Below are 21,023 nucleotides of genomic sequence, written 5' to 3'. Positions count from 1 at the left end.
TTTGCACTGCCAGGGGGTGAGGGGAACTGAGAGTGACTGCCTGGAGCGCCGATCTAGAATCGCTAAGGATACCGACCTTTGCCATTCCACTCTTGCAGGCTTCATTTACAGCTCTTTGGAGCGCTAGAAGTTCGACTTGGTAGACGGTGCAATACGGCGGCAGTGCAAGCTTGACGGCCTTCGTCTCGGCCTCACCCTTCCATATGGAGAGTGCGGCTCCGACTCGACCCTCAATCTTGCTGCCGTCCGTATAGATCCTATGGACGTGGCTGATACCACGTCAGCATATGAGTCCTCATCTACCAACCCGAACCTCAGCTCTACCTGCTCTGCCGGATGTGGGTCCTCAATCGCAGGAGCTATTCGCTCCACCTCCCTGTCTCTCAATACCGGGTGTGGTACTCCCTTCTTGGCCTCATAAAGCCTCGTTGCTTCGAGTATTCTGAGGTCAAGAGGGAGTATCCCAGCCAACAGCATTGCAGAGTTCAGGGAGACAGTTCGATATGCTCTGCAGATCTTCTGGGCAAAACCCCGTTGAACGGAGTTGAGCCGTTTTTGGACCCCCATCTTTTCCGCGGTGGGTGCCCACGCTGCTGCTGCATACAGAATAGTCGGCTCTACTACGGCAATATATATGGTCTTAACTATCTGGGGGTTAAGCGTTGAATGTCAGGCCACTGTCAATCGTAAGGCCCAGTTATTTTACATTGTCATGATATTTCAAGTCAACACCCCCCCATAACGAGTCGCGGCACATCATATTTTAATTTACGTGTCGATATTAATGCGCAGGTTATATGGTGGGCAAATTTCAGCTTGTTTAGTTCCCCCCATTTCCTAATTTTCTCCAACACTGCGTTCGCCTTCTGCTCTATTTCCAGGGCCGTATTCCCTTCAAAAACTAATACAATGTCATCTGCGAACGCCTGGTTAAACACATTCATATCCTCTAGCAAAGTTAGCAGGGGATCCAACAAGAGGTCCCACAGGATTGGTCCACCGATGGACCCCTGTACGCACCCCTTGTCGGTCCCCCTGCTCACTTCCACACCAGCATATCTAACATTCACACTCCTTCCGCTCAAGTAGCTGCTGAACACCCGTCTCAGGTTCCCCGGACACCCAGCTTCAGCCAACCGAACCTTTATGGCCGGCCACCAAGCACTATCGAAGGCCCCCTCTATGTCCAGTGATACCACAACAGAAATTTTCTTCTCTTCCCTCAGCTTTCTGATGTGGTTCACTAACCTATAGAGGGCGTCTTCGGTGCTCCTTTGGGGCATGAAGCCATACTGGTTGGGGCTAATTTTGGGCAGCAGGTAGAACCTAAGTCGGGCAACCAGCATCTTCTTGAAGATTTTGCCGAGAACAGGAAGGAGGCCGATCGGTCGATAGGCTTTTGGTACCCGGTATGATTCCTTGCCCGGCTTTCTCAGCACCACCACCTATTCAGCAGGGCAAGGAACCATTCCGGGTTACAATCCGGGTTAGGTTAGGTTAGGTTAGGTTAGGTTAGGTTAGGTTAGGTTAGGTTAGGTTAGGTTCCCCCCGATGGTTGCACGCCTTGTCGTGGCGGTGGGGCTTAGTAACCGCGGCTTGGACAACCGCGGTGAAGCGAAGAGGCAACCAGGGCCGGCCGGTGTCGCCGCCTGGCCCGAGGAGGGCGCTCCCAGCGGACTGGAGGAGTCCGCTGCGGATGCGCACCGAGGTGGGGCCGCAGAGGAAGAGGCAAGTAGGTATTACGGTGCGCCGCTTGCCCTATCCTCTGCGGCCGAGGACGGATCGCGGAGGGGAGAGGCATTGTGGTAGGTTGCCGCTTTCCCTACCCCCCCTGCGAGCTGGCGGGGCCGTTCTGTTTGAACGGCATTGGTGGGGCCGCAGAGGAAGAGGCAAGTAGGTATTACGGTGCGCCGCTTGCCCTATCCTCTGCGGCCGAGGTGTGGTCGGTGGCAGAGCCACAGACCTGATCTGCCACATGGCCTCCAAGTAGCAGACTCGGGGGGCGTCTGCTACAGCCTTGGTGGGGGCCGAGGAGGAGGGCGCATGTGTTGTGCGCCCATCGTGGAGTCTTCGGGCCGCTGGCGGGGTCGCAGATGTGTGTATCGTTCCTGTGGCCCCGTCAATATGCGGCGTGGCGGAAGATGGGGGGGGGGGTTTTAGTGGGTATACCGTGGTCTCATTAGCCGCGGGAGTCCCACATAACCACTCGGGTCGCCCCCTGCGCCTGGGTGGTATGCGTAATGCATTTCCCCCTCCGGAAAAAAAAAAAAAAAAAAAAAGGTTAGGTTAGGTTAGGTTAGGTTAGGTTAGGTTAGGTTCTCGATGAACCCCCCGATGGTTGCACGCCTTGTCGTGGCGGTGGGGCTTAGTAACCGCGGCTTGGACAACCGCGGTGAAGCAAAGAGGCAACCAGGGCCGGCCGGTGTCGCCGCCTGGCCCGAGGAGGGCGCTCCCAGCGGACTGGAGGAGTCCGCTGCGGATGCGCACCGAGGTGGGGCCGCAGAGGAAGAGGCAAGTAGGTATTACGGTGCGCCGCTTGCCCTATCCTCTGCGGCCGAGGACGGATCGCGGGGGGGAGAGGCATTGTGGTAGGTTGCCGCTTTCCCTACCCCCCCTGCGAGCTGGCGGGGCCGTTCCGCTTGAACGGCATTGGTGGGGCCGCAGAGGAAGAGGCAAGTAGGTATTACGGAGCGCCGCTTGCCCTATCCTCTGCGGCCGAGGTGTGGTCGGTGGCAGAGCCGCAGACCTGATCTGCCACATGGCCTCCAAGAAGCAGACTCGGGGGGCGTCTGCTACAGCCTTGGTGGGGGCCGAGGAGGAGGGCGCACGTGTTGTGCGCCCATCGTGGAGTCTTCGGGCCGCTGGCGGGGTCGCAGATGTGTGTATCGTTCCTGTGGCCCCGTCAATACGCGGCGTGGCGGAAGATGGGGGGGGGGGTTTTAGTGGGTATACCGTGGTCTCATTAGCTACGGGAGTCCCACATAACCACTCGGGTCGCCCCCTGCGCCTGGGTGGTATGCGTAATGCATTTCCCCCTCCGGAAAAAAAAAAAAAAAAAAAAAAAAAAGGTTCTCGATGAAAGACCGTAGCAACTTATGCTATCGCTGCGGTCAGCCTGGGCATAACGCATCAGGATGTCAGGTGACCAAACTCAAATGTGCGGTCTGCTCGGATGCAGGCCGCCCAGCGGAACACGTGATGGGGGTAGGTCTTGTAACCCCCCACCCGTTCGTGGTAAACTCCCCAACACCCCCAGGGGAGTGGCGTCGCCTGAGGCCCAAATGTCCGAGTAATGCCTGGACATTTGGGTTTCCTTCAAGGCAATGGAAACCACTCCGCCGCGGCCCAGGATCTCTTCCTGCAGTCGATGGCGGAGTGGCATGTCGATGTGGCGGTATTGGCGGAGCCGTATTGTGTCCCTCCTCAGCCACATTGGGCTGGGGATGATCAGGGCTCCGTCGCTATTTTGGTGCGGCCTGGCGCTGGCCCCCCCCTCATACCCAGAATGAGGGGTCCCGGGTACGTGGTGGCGGTTTGGGGGGAGTACGCCATAATAGGGGTCTACTTCTCCCCAAACCGTAATTTAGCCGCCCTAGAGCAGTTCCTCGATGCTCTAGGGCCGCTAATTAGAAGGCTAGCCCCTCTCCCAGTAATTGTGGCAGGGGACTTCAACGCCAAGTCCTCGGCGTGGGGTTCCCCTGTCACTGATCCGAAGGGGAGAGAGGTGGAGGAGTGGGCTTTGGCCTCGGGACTGTCCCTTCTTAACACAGGAGCAGTCCCGACCTGCGTCCGGCGGACGGGCGGTTCAGTGGTGGACCTTTCGTTCGCCACTCCCGCCGTCGCGCGCAGGGTGGAGAGGTGGAGGGTGGTGACGGAGGTGGAGACACTCTCGGACCATCGCTACATACGGTTCGAGGTGTCTTCGGCCTCCGCATCGAGTCCAGCATCGCGCTTCGGGGGACGTAGTGAGTTCCCGCGTTGGGCTCTCTCAAAGCTCAACCGGGAACTGGCGGAGGAGGCGGCCATCGTCGGCTGTTGGAGTCTTCCGCCCTCTGAGGGAATGGGGGTAGACGAATTGGCGGGCTGTTTTGGCAACGTGCTCACTAGCATCTGCCGAGCAGCCATGCCTAGAGTGCGGGGTCGCCCCCCACCCCGGAGGGCTGTCTACTGGTGGTCGACGGAGTTGGCTGACCTTCGCGCCGCCTGCAATGCTGCGCGTCGCGCATATACTCGCAGCAGGCGGCGCCGTCCCCAGGATGAGGAGCGCGATGGCCGGTTGTATAGGGTCTACCGGGCGAAAAGGGAGATCTTGCAGCTGGCCATCAGTCGGGCCAAGGAGCGAGCGTGGCTGGAGTTGGTGGAGGGGATTGACAATGACCCCTGGGGCCGACCGTATAAAAGGGCGCGAGACAAACTTCGCGCCCAGTCGGCCCCGTTAACGCAGACACTCCAGCCACAAGTGCTGGGGAATATTGTCCGGGAACTGTTCCCGGACCCCCCAGTAGGATTCGCTCCTCCGCGAATGGCTCCACTGATGCTGGACTCGGTGGTGGAGGATGTTCCGCCACCCGTCACTGACGCAGAAATGGAGGCGGTTATGTCCCGCCTCCGTAGTAAGAAGAGGGCGCCTGGTCCGGACGGGGTGCACGGGAGGGTTTTGGCGATAGCCCTCTTGCACCTCGAAGATAGGCTCCGGGAGTTGTTCAACTGCTGCCTACAGAGCAGACAGTTCCCGGAGGCTTGGAAGAAGGGTCGGCTCGTCCTTATTCCGAAGGGCGGGCGACCACCGGACTGTGCGTCGGCGGTGCGGCCGATCGTGTTGTTGAACGAGGTGGGCAAGGCTTTTGAGCTTATCCTTGCCTCCCGTCTCGTTCAGCACTTGGAGAAAGGACCCGGGCCCAGGCTGTCTGACAGTCAATTTGGGTTCCGGGCCGGTCGGTCGACCGTCGACGCCCTAGGGCGCCTAAGGTCAGTGACGGGTGATGCGGAACGTCGAAGAGAGGTGGTGGTGGCGGTGTCGTTTGACATCGCCAATGCCTTCAATAGCCTCCCTCACAGCGTAATACGGGAGGCACTGATCTACTTCGGTGTGCCCCCGTATCTCGGGAGGCTGTTGAATGCGTATCTCTCCGATAGGGAGGTCGTGTACGAGGACGGGTCGGGGTCCATAGAGTGGTTGGAGGTCGAGTGCGGCGTCCCCCAGGGTTCGCGTCTGGGTCCGGACCTTTGGGACGTCGGCTTTGACTGGGTCCTGCGGTGTGCTCTTCTCTCGGGCATGGTGCTCGTCTGCTATTGCGACGACACCTATGCCCTGTTCCGAGGGAAGACCTACGAGGAGGCCGCGCGGCTGGCTGAGGTGGGAGCGTCCCTCATCGTCAGCCGCATAGAGCGGCTGGGGCTTCGGGTACGTCTAGACAAGACCGAAGCCCTACTCTTCCGCGGACCCGGGAGGAGAGGACCCCCACCCGGAGCACGACTCCTTATCGGAGAGACGGAGGTCAGGATGAGTTCGACGCTAAAATGTCTTGGACTCATCCTTGACGGGAGGTGGACCTTCGGCCCACATTTCCAACAGTTGGGACCGAAGGTCGTTAGGGCGGCGTCAGCGCTGGGCCGGCTCCTGCCTAATATTGGAGGGCCCAGCGAAGCCTGCAGGCGGCTGTACTCCGGAGTCTGTCGGAGTATAGCCCTGTACGGTGCCCCGATTTGGGCGGATTCCCTCACCGCTCGCAATAAGGCCCAGCTGCGAAAAGCGCAGCGGGTCATAGCGGTGAGGGTGATCAGGGGGTACCGTACGGTCTCCTGGGCGGCAGCAACTGCCCTGGCGGGAGACCCGCCGTGGGAGCTGGTTGCAAGGGTCTTCGCCGAGTTGCACTTCCTCGTTTCAGAGAGGAGGTCGCAGGGCGAAGGCCTGCAATGGGAGGAGCTCCGGCGGGTCCGAAGGCTAGGAGAGCAGTGGCTGCTGAGGAGGTGGGGTGAGGACCTGGCGCAGGCCCAGTACGGTCAACGTACTGCTCAGGCTCTGCGTCCAGTTCTTGCGGCGTGGATGCGCCGCAAGAGAAAACCCCTCACCTTCCGCCTTGCACAGGTACTCACCGGACACGGATGTTTCGGTGCGTACTTGTGTAGGGTCGCCAGGAGAGAGCCAACGCCAGCCTGCCACGACTGTGGCGCTGCGGAGGACACGGCCCAGCACACCCTCGAGGTGTGCGATCGTTGGGCCGTGCAGCGCCACGATCTCGTGGCGGTGCTAGGTGGAGACCTCTCACTTCCGAGCATGGTGCGCTGCATGCTCGAGAGTGACGAGGCTTGGCAGGCGGCGGTCTCTTTCTGTGAAACCGTCCTTTCACAGAAAGAGGCCGCGGAGCGGAACAGAGAGGATGACCCTTCCTCCGTTCCGCTCCGCCGGCGTAGGACGGGAGTGCGGAGGCGTCGCTATGCGAACCTCCAATAACTTCCGTCCCACGGGGCTCCGGGTCAGGATGGGTACCTGCCCGGCTTAGCTAGTCCCGGCGCCGAGGGGAACGCTTTAGTTTGCCTAAGCGTTCCCTAACTTGGTGGAAGTCCGGTCCCTTGTGAGGTAGACCGGCCGGTCGTGGAGGGAGTCCTGTGTTAGAGAGATCCAGGACATCCCTCCGTATACGGCTGAAGGCAACCGCAGGTGGTTTTAGTGAGTAAGAGTCTCACATACCCCCGGGGTGCTTCAGCTTAACTGAGGCACGTACCCGACCCGGGGGACCCATGATGGGTTTCCCCTGCGCATCAAAAAAAAAAAAAAAAAAAAAAAGGTTAGGTTAGGTTAGGTTCCCCCCGATGGTTGCACGCCTTGTCGTGGCGGTGGGGCTCTAGTAACCGCGGCTTGGACAACCGCGGTGAAGCGAAGAGGCAACCAGGGCCGGCCGGTGTCGCCGCCTGGCCCGAGGAGGGCGCTCCCAGCGGACTGGAGGAGTCCGCTGCGGATGCGCACCGAGGTGGGGCCGCAGAGGAAGAGGCAAGTAGGTATTACGGTGCGCCGCTTGCCCTATCCTCTGCGGCCGAGGACGGATCGCGGGGGGGAGAGGCATTGTGGTAGGTTGCCGCTTTCCCTACCCCCCCTGCGAGCTGGCGGGGCCGTTCCGTTTGAACGGCATTGGTGGGGCCGCAGAGGAAGAGGCAAGTAGGTATTACGGTGCGCCGCTTGCCCTATCCTCTGCGGCCGAGGTGTGGTCGGCAGAGCCACAGACCTGATCTGCCACATGGCCTCCAAGTAGCAGACTCGGGGGGCGTCTGCTACAGCCTTGGTGGGGGCCGAGGAGGAGGGCGCATGTGTTGTGCGCCCATCGTGGAGTCTTCGGGCCGCTGGCGGGGTCGCAGATGTGGCCCCGTCAATATGCGGCGTGGCGGAAGATGGGGGGGGGGGTTTTAGTGGGTATACCGTGGTCTCATTAGCTACGGGAGTCCCACATAACCACTCGGGTCGCCCCCTGCGCCTGGGTGGTATGCGTAATGCATTTCCCCCTCCAAATTCAGCAGCAAATGCGGCAAACCCGCATCAAAGAAGAGGAAGAGCTCAAAAAAGAGCCACGAGTCCCAGGAACCTGCCATTCCAACTACGGCGGGCTCCGGAACCGGTGCGGCCCCGATGGAAGCTCAATAACGGCTGCCCATCGATTCCTACAGGGCAATCTGAACCACTGCGCCCGTGCGCAGGACATCTTGGTTCAGAGCATGGCACAGTGGTCGATTGACCTGGCCTTTCTATCGGAACCGTACCGTATCCTCTCCAGAAGCGACTGGATCGGTGATGCAGACGCTACGGTCGCTTTGGTCCTCGGACCGAGAATGTCTCCCCCATCATCCGGAAGAACAACTAGAGGAAGGGGCTTTGTGGTCTCCAGACTGGGGGCCCTCACCGTTGTGGGGGTCTATTTCTCCCCCAACAGGCCCTTAGCCGAATTCGAAGCCTTCCTGCTTCGGTTGACCGCCTTTATCAGCGGAGCGCCCGGTCCTGCAATAGTCGCCGGAGACCTCAACGCGAAATCTACGCTATGGGGCTCTCCGGCTACGGACGCAAGAGGCCGCGTGGTCGAGAGTTGGATGGCCTCCACTGGTCTTATGGTCGCCAACCGGGGCACTGTCAACACATGTGTCCGCAGACAGGGAGGGTCCATCGTTGACGTGACCCTGGTCAGCACCGATTACGCCCGCCGAATCACCAACTGGCGGGTGGAGGAGGAAACGGAGACGCTCTCGGACCATAAGTTCATTCGCTTCGACGTACGTGCACACGCGTCGGAGCTGGGCCGCACAATTTCATCCGCTTCGAAAAAGCGCCGTAGGAGAGGAGCTCCCTCCGACAAGGCTCGGCCGCATGAGCCTGGAGCCGGTGGTGCCGGGGTTAGTCAGCCCCGGCCCGCCATGGAGGTGGAGCAGTAGGCCCGCGGGCGGTTGATCGGGGGATCACCGCTCGCACCAAGGGCCCCGAGAAGAAAGTTCCCTAGACGCCCGGGGAGCTCTCGGTGATGAAAAGCGGCGGCAGAACATCAGCCGCCGCAACGGAGATGTGCCGGACGCGGCTAGCACCGTGGGACGCGGAGTTTTGTAAAGAGTACCCGTGTCCCACTGGAATGGTGCAGGAAGGAGGGCATGGGGGGGTTTTAGTGGGTAAACCTCGTAGAGGGAGTCCCACATACCCCCGCCCCTTCCCCCGAGGGGGTACAACGTATTTCCCCTCCTCAGTCGGGGTGTCGGTGTTAGTAATGATGGAAGGTCGCAATAGTCAAAGTATTCTCCGGGTGGGTCTCGGCTCCTCAGGAGTCGGGGAATCCCATGCGCCGTCTTCGGACGGTGGCCGGCCCGTGTATACGGAGGGGCCAACTAGTGCGATGAGGGTAGAGGGGGCCGCTGCAGCGGCGAGTGTTGGAGAGAGCGCGACAACGCGCGAAAGTCCGAAACCGGCGCACCTAACCGCGCCGGCGGCGGACGCAATCACGGACGAGGATGTTGACTTCTCCGTTTACCAGCCTAACGGCGTAGAGCGGGTGAAGAGACTGGCTCAGAGAAGAAAGGAGCGGGGTTGTCCAATCCGGGACTTACCCAACCTGCCGCCTGTATTGCAGTGGCGGGATGTTCACGGCACGCAGCCCCGCGCTCCTACTCCTACCGGACATGACGAAGAGGTCGGTAGAGGGTTGACGCGCTCACCTCGCGTCATTCTGCGCGACGTGATGCGCGAATTCTCAATACCGCCTCCACAAGGACGTGACAATACTACCGGACGAGACAATGAGGACTGGCCCGCGGACTCCGACGATACTGCCTCAGACGTATCGATGGACTCCGAGGGCCTGCCTACAATACCGGCTAGGACGCACCTTAAAAGGCGCAACTCGGACGACGACATGGAGCCGCCCATCAGTAAAGGGGCGGTGCCCAAAGCAAAGAAGGGACGTGGCCGGCCACCAACAACCGGCCAATACGTCGGCTTTGGAAAAGCTCAGGCGGAGCTGAACAAGGAGAAGGAGGAGGAACGCCGGGCTGCCTTCAGGGCGAAAGTCGAGGAGGTAGCCCGGAGGGCACGGGAGGAGCGAGAGGCGAGGGAGGCGCGAGCCGCCCTTCGCGCAAGCCCTGCCCCGGCCGAGGACACGGAAGAGACAGGCGCGGCCCTGGCGGCAAGCGTGGAGAGGGCCTTGGATATGGTGACGATGGTCGCCACAAGGTCCTCAAATCTGAAAGGGACGTACCAGCGTGCCCTCAAGGAGGCGGTCGCATCCATCAAGGCGGCCGTCAATGAGATGAGAGGCCGCGGTCAGACGGAGGAGATGCGGGCACTAGAGGCGCAGAACGACCGCCTCCTGCGCCAAGTAAACGCGATGCGTCGCGAGCTGGAGGAGCTGCGCCGTCGCGTGACTGGACCCGCAACCGATGACTTGCAGCGGATGTTGTCGGAGGTCTCGCGTTCCAACATCGAGACCTTCGGCAACATGCTCAACGCGAGAATAGCCGGATTGGAGGACAGGCTCTTACCGGAGCCCCGAAGGAGACCGCCGCTGGCGGCGGACGGTGCTGGTACATCAGCCGGCGCCCAACCAACAGCGGCTGCAAAGAAGACGCCGAAGCCGAAAAAGGCGGCGACGGCAAAGGCACCGGACAAGACTCTGGTAGACGACGCGGCGGCTCCATTACTTTTTTATTACCATAGGTTGGGGGCGATACCGGTCCGTCCACGTCGTGTCCCTGGGCACCTCCCCCGTGCCATCGTGAGCGTTTTCACGGTGACACGGGAGGGGTGGCTGAACGCCGGTATGGGCGAGTGTTTGTGTGTGTGTTTGGCTGCGCCCACAGTGTGACGAAAGGGCCCGCGACCCGGGGTGTCGGAGTTTTGAGAATGATGGCAGATCGCATTAGGCAAAGTATTCTCCGGGTGGGTCCCGGCTCCTCAGGAGCCGGAGAATCCCATGCGCCGTCTTCGGACGGTGGCCGGCCCGTGTATACGGAGGGGCCAACTAATGCGAGGAAGGACGAGGGGGCCGCTAAGGCGGTGAAGAAGGAAGAGGAGGCCGCTAAAGCGGCGAGACAGAGGGCCATTTTGGCGGCGTTAGGAGGAGGAGGAAGTGACAGCGCGAAGAAGCGCGACAGCCCGAAGCCGGCGCCCATTACCACGCCGGCGGCGGAGCTTCTAACGGACGAGGACATCGACTTCAGTCAGCCGCAGCCCAACGGCGTTGAGCGGATGCTGAAGTTGATGCAGAAGAAGAAGTTGAGAGGCGACAAGGATCTGCCGCGTGTTCTTTTGACACGCGACGTGAAAATGCCGCCTCCAAGCACCGGAAAGGACCCGACTGGTAGAGACTCCCCTCGCGGTAGAGTCTCCCAGCATGGACGTGACTTACCCGGACATGACAGCGAGGACTGGCTCTCGGACTCCAGTGAGATGTCTGGCATATCGCTGGACTCCGAGGGTTTGCCCGCATTCTCGGATTTGATGCGCCGGAAGAGGCGCTCTGACGACGACATGGCGCCGCCCCTCAGTAAAGGAGCGGTGCCCAAACCCAAAAGAGGATGCGGCCGCCCGCCAACGACCGGACAATATGTCGGCTTGGCGAAGGCACAGGCCGATCTGAATAGGGAAAAGGAGGAGGCCCTTCGACTCCAGGCAGAGGAGGAGGTAGCCGAGGCGGCCAGGGCGGCGCGAGAGACGCGTTCTTCGCTCCTTGCGAGCCCCGCCGCCATGGAAGAAGACAGGCCAGAGCAGACCAACTACGCTCTGGCCCAATGTGTTGAGACTTCGCTGGGAACGATCTCCATGGTCGCAGCGAAGTCATATTGGAGGAAGTTAGGAATGATAGCAGGAAGGATAGGAGGGAGGGGGGGAAACTTGCAAAGGTTCCCTCGAGGAGTACTGCCCGTGCGGGTATTACTCTGGAGGAAATTCTGGGTACGGAATCCATACCCTCCATGTCGGAATCTGAGCTGGTCGCGACGAAGCGGCTTTTTTCGGAGCTTTCCGGCTCCGACACGGAAGGTGCTGGCGCGGGGTCTGACAAGACTGTTAAGCCCCAAGTCGCCAAGCGAGGAAAGTCTCGCGGCTCGACGAGCAGGCTCTCTGCTGCTCGTCAGGAGCTGCGAGAAAGGACCAAGGAGGCCAAGGAAGCAGATTTTCTGGGATCCCTTGATGGGAGGTCCTTCAGAAAGGAGGTGACTGAGCTGGCGGAATCTCCTCCGCCGGGGCCCCTCGACATTGATGTTGAGGCGATGGGGCCAGAGGACTTGTTGCAGGCTGCCGAGAAGAATCTCCAGGAGATTGTCGGCATTGCGAACAAGTCTTCCAATTTGAAGGGTGGCTATGCCAATAAAATAAGGCGGGCCACATCAGCTGTGAGGTTGGTTTTAGACGCGCTTGGGGCGCGTACTGAAGCAGAGGAGACTCGCCGTCTCAAAGCCGATAATAATCGGCTCCAAAGAGAATTGGCGAATCTTCGGGAGGAAGTGCGCGCCTACAAGCGCGAATTTGAAGAAAGCCGGACTGAGGCGGCGAAAGAGAAGCGCTCTCCGATGTCCAGTGAACAGCTGGGTGTCTTAGAGAGAAATGTTGCTCGTTTGGTGGGCAACTTGGTGGACAAGCGTTTGGCGGCTTTGGAGGAGCGTTTGCCTCCTCTTGCCCCCATCCGCCCACCCCTAGCAGCAGACAGAAAGAGGGCAGCTGCCCAGGAGAAGGGCGCTGCTCATGTCGCCAGTCCGGCGCCGGTTGTTTTACCAAACCAGGATTTCTCACCGGTGGTTTCTACTCCGGTGACACGCCGTGTGGAACGGGAGGAATTTCCAGCACTCCCTGTGCGCCCGGAAGTGCGTTCGGCCCCTCCCCCTAAAAAGGTTAAGGGGAAGGCTAAAGGTTCGAAGTCCCAGGAGCGAACTGAAGCTGGTTCGTCGGCCTCGGCGTCGGCTGTCACTACGTCATCGGGTGTCCCGATTGACGCATCAGCATCAATAGCAGTGACAGCGAATCCCGCGGAGGAGTCCTCGGCCGGATGGACAGAGGTCGTCCGCCGGAAGGCGCCAAAGAAGAAGGAACCGATAGCAAAACCGGTGAAGAAGGCGCCTAAGGTAGTTATGCCCCGGTCCACAGCTGTTGTGGTTAAACTTAAACTTGACTTTGTGCTGACTTTAAAATCACGGGCCTGTCTGATGCTGCGACGGTGGACTCTGTAAAGTCTGCCGTCGCGAGAGAGGGTGGGTGTCTCCCCACCCAGATATGGGTGGGAGAGATCCAACGGGGATTGGTGGGCACGGGCTTTGCTCGTATGAGCTGCCCAGTGATTGCAGCTAAAAAGCTGGTGTCATTGGGCAGCATTGCTGTAGGCTGGAGCAAGGTTACGCTCCACCTCGTTAATGCACGCCCCAAGCATTGCTTCCGATGCTTGGGGATGGGTCATTTCGCTGCGTTGTGTCCCCCCTCAATGAAAGACCGCAGCAATCTGTGCTACCGCTGCGGTCGATCCGGACACAACGCATCTGAGTGTGTAGTAGAAAAACCGAAGTGTGCGGTCTGCTCGGATGCAGGCCGCCCAGCGGAGCACGTGATGGGGGGTAGATCCTGCAACCCCCCACCGGTTCGTGGTAAAATTCGCTCCTCCTTGATAGAAGGGAGGGGATTGGTGTCGCCTGAGGCCCAAATGTCCGACTAATGCCTGGACATTTGGGTTTTCTTCAAGGGAATGGTAATCACTCCGCCGCGGCTCAGGATCTCTTTCTGCAGTCCATGGCGGAGTGGGATATCGATGTGGCGGTGTTGGCGGAGCCCTATTGTATCCCCCCTCAGCCTCATTGGGCTGGGGATGATCAGGGCTCCGTCGCTATTTTAGTGAGGCCTGGTGCCGGCCCCCCCCTCATACCCAGAATGAGGGGTCCCGGTTACGTGGTGGCAGTTTGGGGAGAATACGCCATAATCGGGGTTTACTTCTCCCCAAACCGTGATTTAGCCGCCCTGGAGCAGTTCCTCGATGCTCTAGGGCCGCTAATTAGACGACTAGCCCCCCTTCCCGTAATAGTGGCAGGGGACTTTAACGCCAAGTCCTCGGCGTGGGGTTCCCCTGTCACCGACCCGAAGGGGAGAGAGGTGGAGGAGTGGGCTCTGGCATCGGGACTGTCTTTGCTCAATATAGGGACAGTTCCGACCTGCGTGCGGCGGATGGGTGGTTCAGTGGTGGACCTGTCGTTCGCCACTCCCGCCGTCGCGTGCAGGGTGGAGAGGTGGAGGGTGGTGACGGAGGTGGAGACACTCTCGGACCATCGCTACATACGGTTCGAGGTGTCTTCGGCCTCCGCATCGAGTCCAGCATCGCGCTTCGGGGGACGCAGTGGGTTCCCGCGTTGGGCTCTCAAAGCTCAACCGGGAACTGGCGGAGGAGGCGGCCATCGTCGGCCGTTGGAGTCTTCCGTCCTCTGAGGGAATGGGGGTAGACGAATTGGCTGGCTGTTTCGGCAATGTGCTCACTAGCGTTTGCCGAGCAGCCATGCCTAGAGTGCGGGGTCGCCCCCCACCCCGGAAGGCGGTCTACTGGTGGTCGACGGAGTTGGCCGACCTTCGCGCCGCCTGCAATGCTGCGCGTCGCGCGTATACTCGCAGCAGGCGGCGCCGTCCCCAGGATGAGGAGCGTGATGGCCGGCTGTATAGGGTCTACCGGGCGAAAAGAGAGATCCTGCAGCTGGCCATCAGTCGGGCCAAGGAGCGAGCGTGGCTGGAGTTAGTGGAGGGGATCGACAATGATCCCTGGGGCCGACCGTATAAAAGGGCGCGAGACAAACTCCGCGCCCAGTCGGCCCCGCTGACGGAGACACTCCAGCCACAAGTGCTGGGGAATATTGTCCGGGAACTGTTCCCGGACCCCCCAGTAGGATTCGCTCCTCCACGAATGGCCCCGCTAATGCTGGACTCGGTGGTGGAGGATGTTCCGCCACCCGTCACTGACGCAGAAATGGAGGCGGTTCTGTCCCGCCTCCGTAGTAAGAAGAGGGCGCCCGGTCCGGACGGGGTGCACGGGAGGGTTTTGGCGATAGCCCTCGTGCACCTCGAAGATACGCTCCGGGAATTGTTCAACTGCTGCCTACAGAGCAGACAGTTCCCGGAGGCTTGGAAGAAGGGTCGGCTCGTCCTTATTCCGAAGGGCGGGCGACCACCGGACTGTGCGTCGGCGGTGCGACCGATCGTGTTGTTGAACGAGGTGGGCAAGGCTTTTGAACTTATCCTTGCCTCCCGCCTCGTTCAGCATTTGGAGGAAGGACCCGGGCCCAGGCTGTCTGACAGTCAATTTGGGTTCCGGGCCGGTCGGTCGACCGTCGACGCCCTAGGGCGCCTAAGGTCAGTGACGGGTGATGCGGAACGTCGAGGAGAGGTGGTGGTGGCGGTGTCGTTTGACATCGCCAACGCCTTCAACAGCCTCCCTCACAGCGTAATACGGGAGGCACTGATCTACTTCGGTGTGCCCCCGTATCTCGGGAGGCTGTTGAATGCGTATCTCTCCGATAGGGAGGTCGTGTACGAGGACGGGTCGGGGTCCATAGAGTGGTTGGAGGTCGAGTGCGGCGTCCCCCAGGGTTCGCGTCTGGGTCCGGACCTTTGGGACGTCGGCTTTGACTGGGTTCTGCGGTGTGCTCTTCTCTCGGGCATGGTGCTCGTCTGCTATTGCGACGACACCTATGCCCTGTTCCGAGGGAAGACCTACGAGGAGGCCGCGCGGCTGGCTGAGGTGGGAGCATCCCTCATTGTCAGCCGCATAGAGCGGCTGGGGCTTCGGGTACGTCTAGACAAGACCGAAGCCCTACTCTTCCGCGGGCCCGGGAGGATAGGACCCCCACCCGGAGATTAGAAGCCATAGCTTCGCTAGCATAAGCGAAGCAGACCAACTTCGCTCTGGCCCAATGTGTTGAGACTTCGCTGGGAACGATCTCCATGGTCGCAGCGAAGTCGAATAACCTCAAGGGGACGTTCCAGCGGCTCCTCAAGGAGGCGGTCAGCGACATACGCGCCACCGTCGCTGAAATGAGAAGTTGCGGAGCGACCGAAGAGATGAAGGCCCTCGAGGCTCAGAATGCGCGGCTCCAGAATGAAGTGGAGTCTTTACGCAAAGAGTTAGAGGAGCTACGCCGTCAGGTGTTGAAGCCGGCCGAGCAGGATATGCGCCAGCTGTTGTCTGAGGTCTCTCGATCTAACGTGGAGACCTTCAGCAACATGCTGAACGCTCGGCTGGCCGGACTGGAGAGTCGGCTCCTTCCAGAGCCTCGACTGCGCCCTCCGCTCGCGGCGGACAGAGCCCGGAGTATTACGCCGGCTCCCGTCGAGAGTGTAGACGCTCCACCGGATGTGACGCCGGAGCCCCCGAAGCAGAAGGCCAAGGGGAAGCCGGCCCCAAGGAAGACACGGCAGCCAGCCGCCGCAGCGGCCCCGCAAGAGGCCACTCCCGCGCCCAAGGCGCCCAAGGCCAAAAAGGGCCGGAAAAAGAAGCGGCCGTCAATGGCCGCTCAGGAGGCGGCACAGGGGGGAGCGAACACCAGCTCCCCTCGTACTGAGACCCCTTGGACCAAGGCGGGCCCAAAGGGTAAGAAGAAGAAGGGGGCGGCTATACCATCTACAGCCGCCCCGAAGAAGAAGAAAAAGCCAAGGCTTCGCGTCCCCGCCACTGCGGCCGTTGCTCTGACCATAGAGGAGTCGGCCGTGAAGGCGGGTATGACATACGCCAAGGCGCTTGAGACGGCCCGGCGGGCGGTGAACATCGCGGAACTTGACATTCCGCAAGTCCGCTTCCGCCGGGCCCGAACCGGAGGGCGCCTCCTCGCGATTTCCGGCGAGGGCGCAAGAGAAAAGGCGGACGCCTTTGCCGCGAGGCTGAGGACCGTCCTGCCACCTGAGGTGAAGGTCGGACGGCCGGTGGCAAGCGCGGAGATGCGCATCGCCGGCCTCGATGACTCCGCGACGACCGCAGAAGTGGTAGAGGCGGTCGCACTAGATGGAGGGTGCCAGGCCGGAGATATTCGGGCGGGGCCAATAAGAGAGGGGCCACGGGGGGACGGGTCGTGTTGGATCCGCCTCCCAGTCGCGGCCGCCAAGAAGCTCTCGAGCTCTGGGCGGTTGCGTATTGGTTGGGTGTCGGCGAGGGTGGCGTTGCTGGCCGCGAGGCCGACGCGCTGCTTCCGATGCCAGGACACCGGCCACGTGGCTGCCAAGTGCCAATGCCCGGTGGACCGTAGCCGGACTTGTTTTCGATGCGGGAAACCGGGGCACAAGGCGGCGGAGTGCGGGGCTGCAGCACCAAACTGCGCCCTGTGCGAGGCCGCTGGCAGGGCCGAAAGGGGGCACGAGCTGGGTAGATGCCCATCTACGTCAAAGCCGGCCCCCGGAGAAGACAAGGCGCCGACTAAAAAGGCTCGACACAAAAAGTCGAGACCTAAAGGCGCGCGGGCCCCGCCCGCTCCCGCCCGAATGGAGACGGACGCCTAGACCCGTGGGCGGTGATCGGGGGATCCCGCCCACAGTATGGGTCCCGAGAAGACAGCCCCCCTATAGCCCGGGGGGCTCTCGGTGAGGTACGCGGCTCCAAGCCGCTTGAAGAAGGTGCCGGTTGCGGCTGCGCGCGGGGAGGGGCGGAGTAGTAGTCGCTCCGCGGTTCCCGCCCCTCTCGCACTAGGCGCGTGACGGAGGGCTGGGGGGGTTTTAGTGGGTAGACCTCTTGTAGGGAGTCCCACATACCCCCGCCCCTTCCCCCGAAGGGGTGGGGGATACGTCACGTATTTCCCCTCCTCAAAAAAAAAAAAAAAAAAAGGTTAGGTTAGGTTAGGTTAGGTTGGGGGCGATACCGGTCCGTCCACGTTCGTGTCCCTGGGCGCCTGGGTGCGCCGCCCCGCCCTTTACACGGGGTGAGGCACTCAGGATGGCTGAACGCCGGTCTTTCCTGTCTTTCTCTCTTTTTATAGTTTACCCTTCGTTTGTATTGTTTTATTTTATTTCACTATCTTTCACCATCTTTTCTGCCCTGTCTTTCCTTTTTTGTTTACACTCTTCTCTACATTATTGTTTGTTTGCGTGTGAACATCTGTGTGTGAATGAGTGATGGATGGGCCTGTGGGCCCCTAATCCAGGGTTTTTGGCGCCCGGCCGTGGGATGCGTTACGAGCAGGTGGCTACGTACCAAGAGCGCCGGGGCAGAATCACCCCGAACTGACACAAATATGGAATACAAGCATGCGGATAATTCTCCCAGGGTGGGTACCGGCAACGCCGGAGAATCCCACACTCCCGCTTCGGCGGGGGATCGGGCCGTGTATACTGGGGGCCCCAAACATGCTTTGAAGGAGGGGAGGAGGAATGACGACTTTGGCAACGAATTTACGGACAATGATAGGCAATGCGATTTGGCAATGTTGACGGCTAGCGAGGGTGGATCACGAGCGGCAACGCCCGTATCCACCGGCATGGGCTCCGGGTTCTTTAGAAGACCCGGAAGCGGTAGCGACGAGAGCGGCGATGAGTCCGCCGCTTCTCATAACCCGGACATGGACAGCGAGAGGGAGAGGACCCGGGCCACTTTCCGGCGCAAGAGGCGCGGTAGTGAGCTCGAGGACAGTCCTGAAAAGGACAGAGGAGCAGCTCCAAAGCCCTCCTCGAAAAGAGGAAGAGGCAGACCGCCCACCACAGGGCAATATGTCGGTCTAGCCAAAACAAAGAAAGAGTACCTAGAGCTCAGGCAGAAGGAGATACAAATCGAGACGGAGAAGGAAGTCCTCGAAATGACAAAGAGGTTACCGGACCTACGGTCCCACCGGCTGTCGGAAACCTCTCTCTCGGATTGCACGATGGCGGAGGATGACGTGGTCACGGTGGCGAAACTGGGTTCGGCTATAAGTCAGAGCCTGGACACCATCAATGCTGTGACCCAAAAATCGAAAAACCTTAAAGGAACCTCGATTGCCGCTTTGAAAAAGGCGACCTTAACCATACGGGAGGCGTGGTCAGCCCTCCTCGTCAGGTCTACATCGGATGAGACGAGAGCCCTGGTAGAGGCAAACACACGACTCACCAGAGAGCTCGATGAAATGAAGAAGGAGTTAGAAGCCGTCAAGCGCAAGCTCGCTGACGTGCAACCACAGACGGCTCCCGTTACGAAAGAACCGAACATGGAGGAGATACTGCAGCGAGCGGTGCGCGAGGCGGTCTCTCTGATGAACGCCCGCATGGACGCGAGGCTGGAAGGGCTAGAAGCTCGGCTCCTACCGGAGCCTCGCCTGCGTCCCCCACTGGCCGCGGATAAGAAGAGGGAAAGTGCTGCCTCTAAATCTTCCGGCGCTAGGCCTCCACAGGCTGAAAACGAAATAGAGACTCCGACTCTGCCGGAGCCATCAGTCTCCACACTGATGCCTCTGACAAACCCGGGGCCTAAACCAAAAAAGGCGAAGAAGGGGCGAAAGTCCGCTGCCGCCGTTGAAGCTGCCACCTCGAGGCGCGACGCAGCGGCAGCGGCGGCTGGGTCACAGCCAGTCGCCACTCCCTCATGGACCGAGGTTGTGAGGAGAGGGAAAGGAAAAGGGAAAGCATCTGGAAAGGAAGAAGAGGGGAAAAGGGTGCTGAAAAAGAAAAAGAAAGTCAGAAAGAAGAAGGACAGACAGCTCCGCGCCCCAAAGTCTGCAGCCGTAGTGCTCACGCTGCAGCCGGACGCGGAGAAAAAAGGCGTCACCTACCAGGACGTCATAGACAAGGCAAAGCAGCACTTGGATCTGGCTGCGCTGGACATACCGGCGGTCAAATTTAAGCGGGCCGTAACCGGGGCCCGTATGTACGAGGTTTCGGGAGCGGCCTGCAAGGAGAAGGCTGACGCTCTGGCTGGCAGACTCAAGGAAATAGTCGGAGAGGATATTGTGCGCGTCTCTCGGCCACAGAAATGTGCCGAAATGATAATGACGGGTCTCGACGACTCGGCATCGGCGGGAGAAATCGCGACTGCCATAGCGAGAGTGAGCGGCTGTCGTGCCGAGGATGTTAGGGTCGGAGAGATCCGCGTGGACAGGAGAGGTCGCGGCTCGGCGTGGGTTAAGTGCCCCGTCGAGGCCGCAAAACAAGTGACGGCGCCGACCAGCAAAGTATATGTCGGTTGGACTGTGGTGCGGGTAACCCTGTTGTCCACGCGCACCATGAGGTGCTTCAGGTGCCATGAAGAGGGACACACCCGGGCGACGTGTTCATCGGAGACCGATCGCAGCGAGCTCTGCTTCCGCTGCGGGCAGCCGGGCCACTCGACCAAACAGTGTGGGAACTCCCCTCACTGTGCGCTATGCGAATCAAGAGGGAAGCCTTTTCTATTTTATCCCTGACTCTGTCTCTATCTTTCCTATCTCTAAACCCTATAATGACTTTCCTGTCTTTTCCCTTCCTTATTCGGTCTACCTGTATTCCTTCCTTCTTTGCCTCAATAATTTTCCCTACCTGCTGTACTATTTCGGTAGTAGGCATGAAATTCTCCCTGTCCGTCACGACCAGGGAGTGGAGGGTCCTGTACTTGGGTTCCCTAGATGGAGTTTGGGTTTTCCCCTTTCCCCGGGCAACACTTGCATAAGTTGGAGGTGTCTCTGTCTCCGGTTCATTCAGTACTGTCCCCTCGATCGCGCCAGTCAGGGCACCTACCGTTGACTCTATCCGTTCTGATACCCGCTCTACTACTTTTCCATTTTCCTCCTTTATCTTAACGTGGATGTTGTCCACGTTAAGACCTGCAGCCTCCGTTAATTGGTTCCTAATCTCTATTAATTCACTCTTATATTCCTTCCTAAAACTACTTATCTCCTCCTTTACTTCTTCCATACAATTACATTCTCTGCCTAGTCCTTCACACTCCCTATCCTTTTCACGCTGCGTTCCTGAGTCCTTACTCTGTACCATATCTTTGTATTTTCCTATTCCTTTTTCTTTATCATGCCTGTCTAAACTTTCCTTAATTAAGTCGCTGATAGCGTGTAGTTCATCTACCATCCCAGACTTAAGATCCCCTTTCATATTTCTAGTCAGGTTAGGTTAGGTTAGGTTAGGTTAGGTTAGGTTAGGTTAGGTTAGGTTAGGTTAGGTTAGGTTAGGTTAGGTTAGGTTAGGTTAGGTTCTCGATGAACCCCCCCCGATGGTTGCACGCCTTGTCGTGGCGGTGGGGCTTAGTAACCGCGGCTTGGACAACCGCGGTGAAGCAAAGAGGCAACCAGGGCCGGCCGGTGTCGCCGCCTGGCCCGAGGAGGGCGCTCCCAGCGGACTGGAGGAGTCCGCTGCGGATGCGCACCGAGGTGGGGCCGCAGAGGAAGAGGCAAGTAGGTATTACGGTGCGCCGCTTGCCCTATCCTCTGCGGCCGAGGACGGATCGCGGGGGGGAGAGGCATTGTGGTAGGTTGCCGCTTTCCCTACCCCCCCTGCGAGCTGGCGGGGCCGTTCCGCTTGAACGGCATTGGTGGGGCCGCAGAGGAAGAGGCAAGTAGGTATTACGGAGCGCCGCTTGCCCTATCCTCTGCGGCCGAGGTGT

General features: G+C 60.0%; 3 protein-coding genes and 1 pseudogene across 3 annotated transcripts; all 4 read left to right on the top strand.

Annotated features, from left to right (window-relative positions):
* Positions 1 to 3,292: 3,292 nt before the first annotated feature.
* On the top strand, positions 3,293 to 4,535 carry LOC121728990. The gene is made up of 2 exons (XM_042117359.1): positions 3,293 to 4,459; positions 4,506 to 4,535. Exons 1-2 carry the CDS (start codon positions 3,293 to 3,295, stop codon positions 4,533 to 4,535), a joined length of 1,197 nt encoding a protein of 398 aa, XP_041973293.1.
* Positions 4,536 to 7,707: 3,172 nt separating this feature from the next.
* LOC121728989 lies at positions 7,708 to 8,415 on the top strand. Its single transcript, XM_042117358.1, has one exon. It carries the CDS (start codon positions 7,708 to 7,710, stop codon positions 8,413 to 8,415), a length of 708 nt encoding a protein of 235 aa, XP_041973292.1.
* A 449-nt stretch (positions 8,416 to 8,864) lies between these two features.
* On the top strand, positions 8,865 to 12,687 carry LOC121728988 (rootletin-like). The gene is made up of 3 exons (XM_042117357.1): positions 8,865 to 10,139; positions 10,976 to 11,223; positions 11,295 to 12,687. The coding sequence occupies exons 1-3, from the start codon at positions 8,865 to 8,867 to the stop codon at positions 12,685 to 12,687; spliced, it is 2,916 nt and encodes a 971-aa protein (XP_041973291.1).
* Positions 12,688 to 13,162: 475 nt separating this feature from the next.
* Positions 13,163 to 14,403, top strand: LOC121728987 (annotated as a pseudogene).
* The last annotated feature ends 6,620 nt before the right edge of the window (positions 14,404 to 21,023 follow it).

The sequence above is a fragment of the Aricia agestis genome, chromosome 7, assembly GCF_905147365.1.
Source record: "Aricia agestis chromosome 7, ilAriAges1.1, whole genome shotgun sequence".
NCBI lineage: Eukaryota > Metazoa > Arthropoda > Insecta > Lepidoptera > Lycaenidae > Aricia > Aricia agestis.
This window is presented reverse-complemented; position numbering and strand designations above follow the sequence as displayed.

What these genes read in the sequence shown, in the direction of transcription:
- LOC121728990 (XM_042117359.1), top strand. Translation starts at nt 3,293, where the DNA reads ATGCCTGGACATTTGGGTTTCCTTCAAGGCAATGGAAACCACTCCGCC. An exon ending in CGCAGACACTCCAGCCACAA is followed by an intron (nt 4,460 to 4,505) that starts GTGCTGGGGAAT and finishes ACCCCCCAGTAG; the next exon opens with GATTCGCTCCTCCGCGAATG.
- LOC121728989 (XM_042117358.1), top strand. Translation starts at nt 7,708, where the DNA reads ATGGCACAGTGGTCGATTGACCTGGCCTTTCTATCGGAACCGTACCGT.
- LOC121728988 (XM_042117357.1), top strand. Translation starts at nt 8,865, where the DNA reads ATGAGGGTAGAGGGGGCCGCTGCAGCGGCGAGTGTTGGAGAGAGCGCG. An exon ending in AGGCACCGGACAAGACTCTG is followed by an intron (nt 10,140 to 10,975) that starts GTAGACGACGCG and finishes ATGCGCCGGAAG; the next exon opens with AGGCGCTCTGACGACGACAT. An exon ending in GCCGCCATGGAAGAAGACAG is followed by an intron (nt 11,224 to 11,294) that starts GCCAGAGCAGAC and finishes CCATGGTCGCAG; the next exon opens with CGAAGTCATATTGGAGGAAG.